The sequence below is a fragment of the Gouania willdenowi genome, chromosome 6 (assembly GCF_900634775.1).
Source record: "Gouania willdenowi chromosome 6, fGouWil2.1, whole genome shotgun sequence".
NCBI lineage: Eukaryota > Metazoa > Chordata > Actinopteri > Blenniiformes > Gobiesocidae > Gouania > Gouania willdenowi.
Genome location: NC_041049.1, coordinates 57,480,478 through 57,492,194, shown reverse-complemented (window position 1 = coordinate 57,492,194; position 11,717 = coordinate 57,480,478). Strand labels below are relative to the sequence as shown.

Below are 11,717 nucleotides of genomic sequence, written 5' to 3'. Positions count from 1 at the left end.
ATTCTTATGGGGAAATTACATATCTGGGAAGTTCTTTCTCAGTGGCTGTCACCACCCTGACTGGTGAACACTCAGCTGTTAAATTAACCCCATGCCTGACTATTTTCAGCTGTTGCATATTTGAACTTTTTCCGTGCTGTGCTGCGTCTTTACACGCCTCACTTTCGGAATGTGTGATTCAGACAATCAGGGATTTTTCTGTTCTTTGTCCTCATATTTTATTTATCTATAGATTATTCACATCTTTGGCAAGGAAATCTTTTAAATGGGCTTGTGAAAAGTGATTTGTTTTGAATAAAGTGTTTTTTTTTCATGAAAAAAAACAGCAGGCTATCATTAAATATTAGCAGCATGATCTTTATTGTTCCAGAAGAAGCAACATCATATTATATGATACAGCCTAGCGAAACACTCAGTCCGAGCATTACTCAGCAGCTTCCTTGCCCTGCAAAAAAAGACAATAAAGATTTGTAGGATTTTAACATGTATTAATAAAGTTAGAATCATATGTTGATACCACCCACTGCTAATCTACTGTAAAATGACTCACCTTGCCAGAGTCACGGCTCTTTGCCCTCAGCTTGTTGACCTGAGACTCAGCAATGTCAGCGCGCTCCTCGGCCTCCTCCAGCTCGTGCTGGACCTTTCTGCACTTGGACAGGTGAACATTTGCCTGCTCCTCCTGGATTACAAAGATGATTGAAATGGTTAAAGTTTTATTACTAGATTAACATACTGAACCTAAAAAAAAGGTCATTTTTATACTTACTGCTTCCTCAGACTGCCTCTTGTAGGCCTTGACCTTGAGCTGGAGTTTGTCGACCAGATCCTGTAGCCTGTTGATGTTCTTCTTGTCCTCCTCAGTCTGTCACCAAAAAGTTAAAACAATAAAATTTTTTAAAGTTTTTAAATAAAAAAAAAAATGTAACACTTTTTTTGTCTTTTGGACATCAATCACTATACCTGATAAGTGAGCTCCTTCACTCTCCTCTCGTATTTGCGAACTCCCTTAACAGCATCGGCTCCGCGCCTCTGCTCTCCTTCAACCTCACCCTCAAGCTCGCGTACCTTTAAATAAGCAGATAAGTGATTGATTCCTCAGGATTTTTGTCTTTTATCATTTTCCAGTTATTTGTTCAACTTCTGAATTCTTTAACGTGTCTTACCCGAGACTCGAGTTTCTGAAGCTGTTTCTTGCCACCCTTCATGGCCAGATTCTCAGCCTCATCCAGACGATGCTGCAGGTCCTTAACAGCAACCTCAAGGTTCTTCTTCATCCTCTCCAGGTGAGCACTGGTGTCCTGCTCCTTCTTCAGCTCCTCAGCCATCATTGCAGCCTTGAAAATAATTACATTACAGTTCAATTCTCTTTAAACATGATGTTTTCCTTAAAGTATCTTTGAGAAATTCAAACCTACATCAGTAATGGCCTTCTTGGCTTTCTCCTCTGCGTTCCTGGCTTCCTGAACAGTGTCATCCACCTCACTCTGGATCTGAACCAGGTCAGATTCAAGCTTCTTCTTGGTGTTCAGAAGACTTGTGTTCTAAAAGAAAATTGGCAGTTTAGGGAAATTTGTATTTCTATGGAAAATAGATTAAGTACATCATACATCTGTATCCTAAAGTTTGATATTCAAGTATCATACCTGAGAGTGCAGAAGGCCAACGCGCTCACTGGCATCAACCAGCTCCTGCTCAGCGACTTTGCGGCTTCTCTCTGTCTGTTCAAGAGCAGCTCTGAGCTCCTCAATTTCAGCCTGCATGAGACCGTTCCTACGATCCACCATTGCAGCCTGTTCTTTGAGGTCATCCTGAGCTCTGACAGCATCATCAAGGTGCAGTTGGGCATCCTAATGGACAAAACCAGTGTGAAATACTGTTGCGTGCATTATCTTTGAGAGAAAAAGACACCATCAGTACCTTCAGCTGTGCCTGCACGTTCCTCAGCTGCTTCTGGGACTCAGCAGCCTGGCGATTGGCATGGCTCAGCTGAATCTCCATCTCATTGAGATCACCCTCCATCTTCTTCTTGATCCTAAGGGCATCATTCCTGCTCCTGACCTCAGAATCCAGAGTGCCTTGCATGGAATCAATCACCCTCTGGCTGTTCCTCTTGATCTGCTCCATCTCTTCATCCTTCTCTGCAATCTTCCTGTCAACCTCACCCTTGATCTGGTTGAGCTCAAGCTGAACACGCAAGATCTTTGATTCCTCATGCTCAAGGCTTCCCTAAAGACATCAAATAGTGACATTTTAAATATGTTGTCCATCTTTGCTCGCCCAGAATCAAACACCCAGGACAAGTAATGAAAAATCGCTACAAAACTAGTTGCTATGGGATGTTTGTTTAAAGGATAATCGTACCTCAGCTTCTTCAAGAGCTGTCTGGATTTCAGACTTCTCAGTCTCCACCTGCTTCTTGGACTTCTCCAGCTCATGGATGCTCTTGCCAGACTCACCAATCTGTTCAGTCAGGTCAGAAATCTCCTCTGCAGAGAGATGCAGATATCCATAGTTGTGAAACCTTGAAATATGCAATGTAAAGTTTTATGCAGATTTTTTACAAATGCTTGAAACTCACGCTGCAGGTTCTTGTTTTCACGCTTCATGGTCTCCAGCTGATCAAGAGACTCCTCATAAGAGTTCTTCATCTTGAACAGTTCAGTGCCAAGGGAACGGGCCTCCTTCTGAGCGCCCTCAAGCTCGGCCTGACCCTCCTCAAACTTCTGCTTCCACTCTGCCAACACCTGAAAACAGGAAATTACAAGGTTTGATTGGTAGTTGTGTTAAACAACTAATACAATTTTGTGGTGAAAATGAATTGTTACCTTGTCAAAGTTCCTCTGCTTCTTGTCCAGATTGGCTGCCAGTCCATTAGCTCTCTCCACATCAATCATGAGGTCCTCCACTTCACTCTGGAGCCTCTGCTTGGTCTTCTCCAGAGAAGCGCACTTGGAGTTCACAGCCTCAATCTGTTCCTCAGCCTCCTGGAGGCGCTGAGCCAGCTTTTTCCTGTTAAAAAACAAGACTCTCAATGAAAACCCTGCACACGTGTGATTTTCAAGTAAAATATTCAATGTTTGTAGGAATTCTTTCACCGGCTAAGCCTTTTATAGAATAAATTGTCATTGCTAATTTGTGCTGCTCACTTGGATTCCTCAAGCTCCTCAGTACGCTGGATAGCATCAGTTTCATATTTGGTTCTCCACTGAGCCACCTCGCTGTTGGCCTTGGACATGCCACGCTGAAGCTCAGCCTTGGCTTCCTGCTCCTCCTCAAACTGCTCCCTCAGCAGGTCACAGTCATGGCGGGCGGACTGAAGTCCATGGGCAAGGGCGTTCTTGGCCTAGTGCAGGGAAATAGATTGAGGGTTTAGACAAACATCTATATTTGCAAGGGAACAATAATGCATGCATACTCCATGTTTCCTACCTTAACCTCCTCCTCAATCTGCCTCTTTAGCTCCTCAATCTGCTGGGTGTAGGCCTGTTTGCCTCTGGTCAGCTGAGACACAAGTGCCTCCTTCTCCTCCATCTGACGGCTGAATTCACCTTTTGTATACATGGCCATCAACTTTTAGTTTACATTCATTGTTTCCACTGTTACACTGGAGATTAGGGTGAAAGGTGTTTTTACCATTTTCTGTGAGGAGACGGGCCCTCTGTGCACCCAGGTCATTGATCTGACGCAGGTTCTCATCATTCTTGGTCTTCAGTTCACTCAATTGGTCCTCAAGAGTACGGCACATTTTTTCAAGATTTCCCTGTTGGGAGAAAGAATGGCCATGGTAATATTTAAATGCTATTCAGTGCACTGTTTTGATCGATGTAGAACACTGTACCTTTGCTTTGGCAACAGCCTCCATGTTGCTGGAGAGGTCATCAATTTCCATCTTGTACTCGCTCTTCTCCTTCTCAAGCTTCTGCTTGACACGCTGAAGATTGTCAATCTGCTCTCCCAGCTCAGCAACGCTGTCGGCCTGCTTCTTACGGAGGGCAGCAGCAGTGGCTTCATGCTGCAGAGTTGATTCCTCCAGATCACGACGGAGTTTCTGGAACTCAGCCTCACGCTTCTTGTTCATCTCAATCTGAGCAGCAGTGGCACCACCGGCTTCCTCTAGCCTCTCACTGATCTCCTCCAGTTCCCTGGACAGGTCAGCCCTCTGCTTCTCAACCTTTGCACGAGCAGCACGCTCAGCCTCAATTTCCTCTTCCAGCTCCTCAATACGGGCCTGTTTATTTGAGATTAAATGTGTTTAAGTATTTTTTCACAGCAGGAGTTATGCAAAGGTGAGTTTGAGGTTATATGGTCTGTTGTTCACCTGAAGTTCCTTGATCTTCTTCTGAAGCTGGGCACCCAGTGACTGCTCATCCTCAATCTTGCTAAGCAGCTGGCTGGTTTCGAAGTCCTTCCTTTAAAATGAACAAAGTCAAAAGCCAGTGTTCAGACAATGGTTAGCACTGTAGTTTTTCACAATTGAAACTGAATTAAAATACATTACTTCTTAATTTTCTCCTCAGACTGCTGCTTGTCATTCTCAAGATCCATGATGGATTCCTGGGCCAATTTCAGGTCACCCTCAAGCTTTCTCTTGGCTCTTTCAAGGTCCATACGAAGCTTCTTCTCTTGCTCCAGAGATCCCTCAAGCTGCATATTATTGTCAATGAATGAGTTATTAGTTACATTGACGTTAAATGCTGTTGCAGGACAAATCTCAAGCTTTTTAACTTACATCATCGACTTGCTGTTCAAGCTTGGTCTTGGATTTGGTCAAAGTGTTGACTTTGTCTTCCTCAGCCTGCAGGTCATCAAGAGTCTGCTGATGAGCCTCCTGGAGGGCTTTCTTCTCCTTGGTCAGCTTGGCAATGCTCTCATCTTGAGAGGCCATCTCCTCAGTCAGGTTCTTCACCTATATTAGCAGAAAATATTATGTTATTGCAATGCATGCATAGCCCCTAAGCGTGAGGTGTAAGTATGTTAGGACTCACAAACCTTGTTCTCAGTGGCATGTTTTTCCTTCTCCACTTTGGCCAAGGTAAGCTCCAAGTCATCAATGTCTTTCTTGAGTTCAGAGCATTCATCTTCAAGCTTCCTTTTCTTGGCAGTCAACTCACTATTGATTTCCTCCTCATCTTCAAGCCTCTCGGTTGTCTCCTTGAGCTTGGCCTCCAGCTGAATTTTGCTCTTGATGAGTCCCTCACATCTCTCCTCAGCATCATTCAGATTTTCAGATTCCTGATTTACATTTGAAACAGGGTGTTAGCTTGTTATCATTTTTTGAGCACTGAAAACTGCAACTATATCTATACTTCCACTCACTGATGCAACTTGGAGCTGCAGGTCATTCTTCTCCTGCAGAAGAGAGACCATCTTTTCCTCTAGTTCCTTCTTCTTGGCCAGGGCAGTAGCCAAGTCTGACTGCATCTTCTCATAGTTCTCCTTCATTTGTTGCAGCTCCTTCTCAGTTTCAGCACTCTTCAGCAGAGGCTTGATCTTGTAGTAGACCTTCATCCATGGCCAATGTTTGACATTCATGAATGAGCGGACATTGTACTGGATGGTGAAGATGGCCTCTCTGTGGAAAATAATCGTATGTCAACAAAACAAAGTTTAAACTATTGTCTATAGTGTAAGAATCCTCTTGTTTTTTTGCAACATGCCTCCTCTCCATCATCTTGACAAACTCCTTCCTCATGAGGTATCCGCGGCAGAGAGCCTGAGTAATTCTGACAAGACTAGCAAGTTTCTCATCTCTCATCTCCTCAAGGGTACCCAACAGACCGGCCTTGAAGAACACCTTAAAGAAAAGAAAACCAAGAGTTACTCTCTGTTGGTAACAATTTAACTTAAACAAAAACGTTTTTTTGAAGAACTGTCTTAGTAAATATGTATTCAAACATTTATTCAGAGTTTGAATCACAGTGGAGCTGCAATGCTGGCAAACAACTTATATTGCTCACCTTGGTGTGTCCAAATCTGTACTCATCATGATCAATATCAATAGAGCCAAGCAGCTTCTCAGCAGCCTTCTTGTTGTCAATGAACTGACCCTCTGGGATAACACTGGCATTCAGCACCTTGTATCTGTTCAGAGGAAGATGAATTGTAATGAGGTTTTTTCCAGGAATATTTGAAGTAGGCTTAAGTATAAATTCACTGTCACCTCTGCTTGAAGTCACCATAGAGGATTCTGCTGGGGAAACCTTTTCTGCAGATCCTAATACCCTCCAGCACACCATTACACCTGAGCTGGTGGATGACCAAGAAGTTCTCCATCAGACCTGAACAGAAAACATTTGTCATTTATAGGTGTGCACACAAACGCATTTGTAGAAAATTACCAAACCAAGTCCGCACCTGGAGTCTTGGATTCATTGGGAATCAGGCAACGCACAAAGTGAGGGTGGGTGCTCCTCAAGTTGGTCATGAGCTTGCCCAAGTTCTCCTGGAGGTAGAAAATTGATATGTATAGTCAGTAAATATAACAAATATGTAATCAGATAACTGGCATCTAAATAAATATCTAGATCATACCCTGAACTGTGAGGACACAGTCTGCATAGAGCCACCCTTCTTCTTTCCACCCTTCTTTCCGCCACCGGTCTCTGAAGGATTAAAGCAGAATAAATGAGTAAAATTCTAAATGTTTACAATACTGTTTTCATTATTCTTAAACATACCCTCAACAACTGGGGGATACAGGAGACCCAGCAGCTTCACTGAGGACTTCTGGTACAGCTGAATTACAGACTCGTTCAGCGGGTCCTTGTTTTTGTCCAGCCAGCCAGAGATGTTGTAGTCCACGGTACCAGCATAGTGCACCAGGGAGAAGTGGGCCTCAGCCTTGCCCTTTGCAGGTTTGGGCTTTTCAAATGCTCTGTTCTTGCCAAGATGCTGGTCATACAGCTTGTTCTTGAAGGAAGTGTCAGTAGCCTTGGGGAACATGCACTCCTCTTCCAGGATGGAGAAGATACCCATGGGCTTAAGAGGAGAGGAGAGATATAGGTAAAGAGTAAAAAGTAATTCACGAATCACAACAGTTATAATGTTATATTAATGGTATAAAAAATATATGTACCTTCTCAATCAGCTCAATACAGGCAGCCAAGTCCATACCGAAGTCAATGAACTCCCAGATAATGCCCTCCTTCTTGTACTCCTCTTGCTCCAGAACAAACATGTGGTGGTTGAAGAACTGTTGCAGTTTCTCATTTGTGAAGTTGATGCACAGCTGCTCCATGCTGTTGAACTGTAAATAGACATCAGAATACTTTAATGGAGGCAAAAACAGACATCTGTAAACAATAGTATTGCTTATGATTAGGATCAGAGCTTACATCAAAGATCTCAAATCCAGCAATATCCAGCACACCAATGAAGTAGTTTCTCTGCTGCTTGGTGTCCAACATCTGGTTGATACGGATGACCATCCACAAGAACATCCTCTCATAGATAGACTTGGCCAAAGCTGGTACCGAGTTTGACACCTAAAATACAGAAGAACATAAAAACTTAAGATTTTTTTCTTGTACTATGAATCTAAATGGAAAACACAATGATCTGATGTTTTCATGTTCATATAGTATGTGATAAATACCTGAGGCACTGTTTGTCCCTTGGTGACATACTCATTTCCAACCTTCACTCTGGGATAGCACAAAGCCTTCAGCATGTCAGCAGAGTTCAGACCCAGCAGGTAGGCAACCTTGTCAGCATCTGTAAACCATGTCATTTGAATCAGCATCAGCAATATTAGATTTCATTGTACATTTTGAAACAACAAAAACTGGTGTGTTCAGGGGGAGTACAAACACACTGACCTTCAGTGCCATCTGGTTCAGCCTGCTCCTCACGCTGCTTTTGCTTGAACTTCATGTTACCATGGTGAAGCACAGCACCGGTCATTTTGTAGATGCTCATCTTTTCTTCATTGGTGAAGCCCAGGATGTCAATAGCGTTCTGTAAGAAAGACGTGAAAAAATCTTTTATCAGAGGATCCCCAAAATGTAATGTCTCAAGCTGATTATTCTTGAAGTGACATTACTCACATCAGTGGCTTCCAGTTCAACTTTGTCATCAATGCTAGCCACAGTGATTTGACCCATACTGCACATGGGGAAGTCATAGGGATTGGTGGTGATGAGGGCCATTTCTGGAGAACAAGAAGATAAAACATTTAGCAGCTAATTCATTCTGGGAACATTGTCCCACATTGTGTGCATCAGAACTGCTACCCTACCAATCAGCTCAGGCTTATGGTTTGTCATCATCTGGTAGAAGATGTGGTAGCCTCTTTCATCGGGAAGCTGGAAGGTGACTCTTGACTTCTCCAGCAGATCTGTAAGTTTGTTTCAGAAATTATACTTTGCTGCAATTTAACTACATTTTCACATAAATAAGCATGAATTAAAACGGTGTTACTTACATGTCTCAATATCAGCACTAGCCAGTTTGCCAGTTGTGCCAAAGTGGATTCTGATGAATTTACCCTGTTTGGCACAATATCTTAGATAAGTATACCTCAACAATGGTATTTTTGTAACATGCCCTCCAGAGAGCTCTCTAAACTTACGAAACGGGAAGAGTTGTCATTCCTCACAGTCTTGGCATTACCATAGGCCTCCAGCAGAGGGTTGGCAGCAATAATCTGATCCTCCAATGAGCCCTATAGATTTAGTTTATAGGAAATATTAGAGAATGAAAGTCCTTTTGTGTTATTTTTTCAAGAATCTTATCTTGACATACCTTGTTGGAAGTCTCCTTTTTCTTAGCATCTCCTCCAACTGAAATGGTTGCGAAGTACTGGATGACACGCTTGGTGTTCACAGTCTTTCCAGCACCAGATTCTCCACTGGGTAAAGAAAGAGAGTTTACCTTCTAGTTCTATCATTGAGTATAAATGTATAAATTAACATCCATGAATGTGAAACTTACGTGATCAAAACAGACTGGTTCTCCCTATCTGTTAGCATAAAAAAAAAACAAAAAACACATCCATTATAGTTTCCCACAAGAGTTGGTTCTTATGTTAAAGATGCCTTTTTTTGGAAATGTACATACCAGTCAACATGAACTGATAAGCGTTGTCAGAGACGGAGAAGATGTGGGGTGGAGCCTCCATGCGCTTCTTTCCTCTGTAGGCAGCTACTACCTCTGAGTCGTACACTGGCAACCACTTGTAGGGGTTAACAGTGGCACAGAACAAGCCAGAGTAGGTCTGAAGGTAAACAGAAGAATAACTTTTAATTTCCTTCAGCCAGTAATTCTTGATAACGGTCTTTGCTCGGTATTTGTCTTACGTAGATCATCCATGCTGCATAACGCTCTTTGAGATTGTACAACACAGAGGCTTCATTGAGGTGGGTCATCATGGCCATGTCCTCAATCTTGTCGAACTTGGGAGGATTCATTGGTGTGACGTCATCTTCCTTGACTGTCCTCTCCTGCAGCAAGACAGGTACACAGTGAGGACAGTTCACCTTTAATACACACTTCTGACACAATCTGACTGCTTGTCACCTACCTCCTGGGTGTCCAAGACTTTGACAGTGATTTTGCCACCATCCTTCTTGATGATTGTTCCCTTCAGGTAGAGCTCTTTGGCATCAGCCACGTAGCAGGCACTCTTGGCATCAAAGGGTGCATTCTGAGCCTCAATTCTCTCTTTCTCTGGCTTACGAAGGTAAATGGCAGCTTTCCCATAAAGGGCCATTTCTGCGTCTGTGCTCATGGTGGCGGTTTTTGTCTGTAAAATCCAAGCAGTTGTTACCAACAATGTAGGTTTATTTCTTTACGTTAATCAACCGCATGATAAGTCGATGGTTACTAAAAAGTAACAAGTTACAATCACTGCTGACTTATCAGGACATTTCTAACTGATGTAATTATTTTGTGAATAAACAAACAAGAATTGTAAACACATTGAAAACACATGAAATGAACATGGGTAGGTTTTAAAATGGACATACCTGACCCTGCCCTCAATGAAAAGATTGGTATATTTCAAAAGCCTGTGGAAAACATTACATTTTAGAAACCAAAGAAAACAACCAAAGTGCTATTTAATTCCAGCCAGTTCAGTTTGTATTCTTTTTTGAAATAATATGTTAAGGTTTCATCTATTCGGACAACTTTTTTTCATTAAATTTACTTTGGAATGTACTTTGATCTCCTGACAAAGAGTACAATTCAAAGTAGATTTCAAAAAGATGTCTGAATAAATGAAACCATAACATATTTTCAAAGTTAACATAAACTCTAATACTCAATGTAAATCTAAAATGCTTTTATCAATTAAATTTGTGCAAAAAAAAGTTTATGTAAATTATGATAGTTTACTGCAAATCTTACATCTTTTTAAAACAATAATGTCTGAATAACAGGAGGTTTAATAGGAAACAGTCTCACCACAAGCAGGAACTTCACTGTTCTTCCACCACACACTGTGTAGCATCTCCCAGAGTCCTTATATATGATCTTTCTTGCTTACCAAGCAAAGACTAAAGCAGGCGATCATGCCAAATTTGGCATGGAGGACAGCTGAGTCTTGAAGCATTCATGACTCTTTTCTTGCGCTAAATTTAGGGTATTCCCATTCTTAACTTTGTATTTTTCAACTGCTTTTACACATAAGGGCAGCCTTCTAATTATTTTTCAGTTGACTCATTTAGATTATAAAACAACATCATTATTCCACGTCTTATAGGAATATTCATGTTAATACTCACATTTTAAGACATAAACACCTTCAAAATATATCCTGGGAATGCTGTCAAGCCCTATAGTTTATTTATGGCTCATTCAAAAGTACTGAGAGGAGTGTGCTATTAAAGAAACCTTGATAAAACAATTTACTGATTTGGGTAATGAATGGCACTTTTTAAATTGATATATACTAAAATTGAGAAGGAAATTGGGGGAGTGCAGTTAATATACAGTATAATTTTCCTAACTAAGTATAAAAAAACTATAAAATCTTTATATTCTATAAAATATCACTATGTAAATTAGCAGACATTGCGAGAAGAAACTTAATGTTTGTCTAAATGACATTTTTGAATGACTTTAATTTGGTAATAAGACTGGAAGACATGCTTGATAAGTTTGGACACTGTGAGAAACATATGTTGCAAATCCCTGTACAGCCTTGGGTGGGGGCTCTCTTTCAGGTAATGTGAGAAGATTTAAAGGCTACAGTGATGGTGTTAAAAACTGAGCGGGCCGAGAGAGCAGAGCGAGAGAAAGAGAGAGAGAGAGAGAGCGCACAGGCACTTGTTTGGAATAGGTTTGTTTAGATGAGTGTTTCACAAATGGGGGTACGTGTACCCCTAGGGGTACACACGATGGTGCTGCAGGGGGTACTAGAGAGAGCAAAAGACTGGAAAATTAACAAAAAAGTGTCAGTCTTTGTCCAACCCCAGGCGTGAAATTAACAAAAATTATAAAAACTATAGAAACAAATCTATTCAGGAGCAACTAAGTCAGTTGTTTTCAACCATGGTGTTGGGACCCCATATGAGGTCGCCTGAATATTGTGAAAATGTTTTAATGATTTTTTATTTTTTTTTTCAATATTATTATTTATTTTAAATTAAAACAACACAAAATCTTTAAGAACTGTATTGCTATACTGTGAAATATAAATCTAGTTCAGAAGTGCAGTAAAAAATTATATCTGAGCTTAAACATGATCAAAATCTTATTCGAGAAAAAAATGT

General features: G+C 41.3%; 1 protein-coding gene across 1 annotated transcript; it reads right to left on the bottom strand.

Moving 5' to 3' along the window:
• Positions 1–336: 336 nt before the first annotated feature.
• Positions 337–10,452, bottom strand: LOC114464706 (myosin heavy chain, fast skeletal muscle-like). The gene is made up of 41 exons (XM_028449189.1): positions 10,408–10,452; positions 9,969–10,010; positions 9,524–9,745; positions 9,300–9,443; positions 9,061–9,217; positions 8,935–8,962; positions 8,746–8,851; positions 8,573–8,665; positions 8,426–8,489; positions 8,240–8,338; positions 8,049–8,152; positions 7,821–7,959; positions 7,598–7,716; positions 7,338–7,487; positions 7,079–7,249; positions 6,681–6,981; positions 6,535–6,605; positions 6,358–6,445; positions 6,164–6,281; positions 5,961–6,084; positions 5,661–5,797; positions 5,320–5,575; positions 4,993–5,235; positions 4,733–4,909; positions 4,502–4,647; positions 4,322–4,412; positions 3,842–4,231; positions 3,637–3,763; positions 3,433–3,551; positions 3,150–3,346; positions 2,829–3,012; positions 2,582–2,747; positions 2,365–2,489; positions 1,921–2,229; positions 1,647–1,850; positions 1,419–1,544; positions 1,167–1,337; positions 964–1,068; positions 770–865; positions 551–682; positions 337–445 (listed from the first exon to the last, which is right to left on the bottom strand). Exons 3-41 carry the CDS (start codon positions 9,728–9,730, stop codon positions 425–427), a joined length of 5,805 nt encoding a protein of 1,934 aa, XP_028304990.1. The 5' UTR covers positions 9,731–9,745; positions 9,969–10,010; positions 10,408–10,452; the 3' UTR covers positions 337–424.
• Between the last annotated feature and the right edge of the window lie 1,265 nt (positions 10,453–11,717).

Bases quoted from the DNA above. Each gene is read 5' to 3' on its own strand.
- LOC114464706 (XM_028449189.1), bottom strand. From the start codon at position 9,730: ATGAGCACAGACGCAGAAATGGCCCTTTATGGGAAAGCTGCCATTTAC. The intron at 4,910-4,992 runs GTTTGTGAGTCC...CTGCTAATATAG, and splicing joins AACATGCCACTGAGAACAAG to GTGAAGAACCTGACTGAGGA. The intron at 683-769 runs GTAAGTATAAAA...TTTGTAATCCAG, and splicing joins AGAGGCAGTCTGAGGAAGCA to GAGGAGCAGGCAAATGTTCA.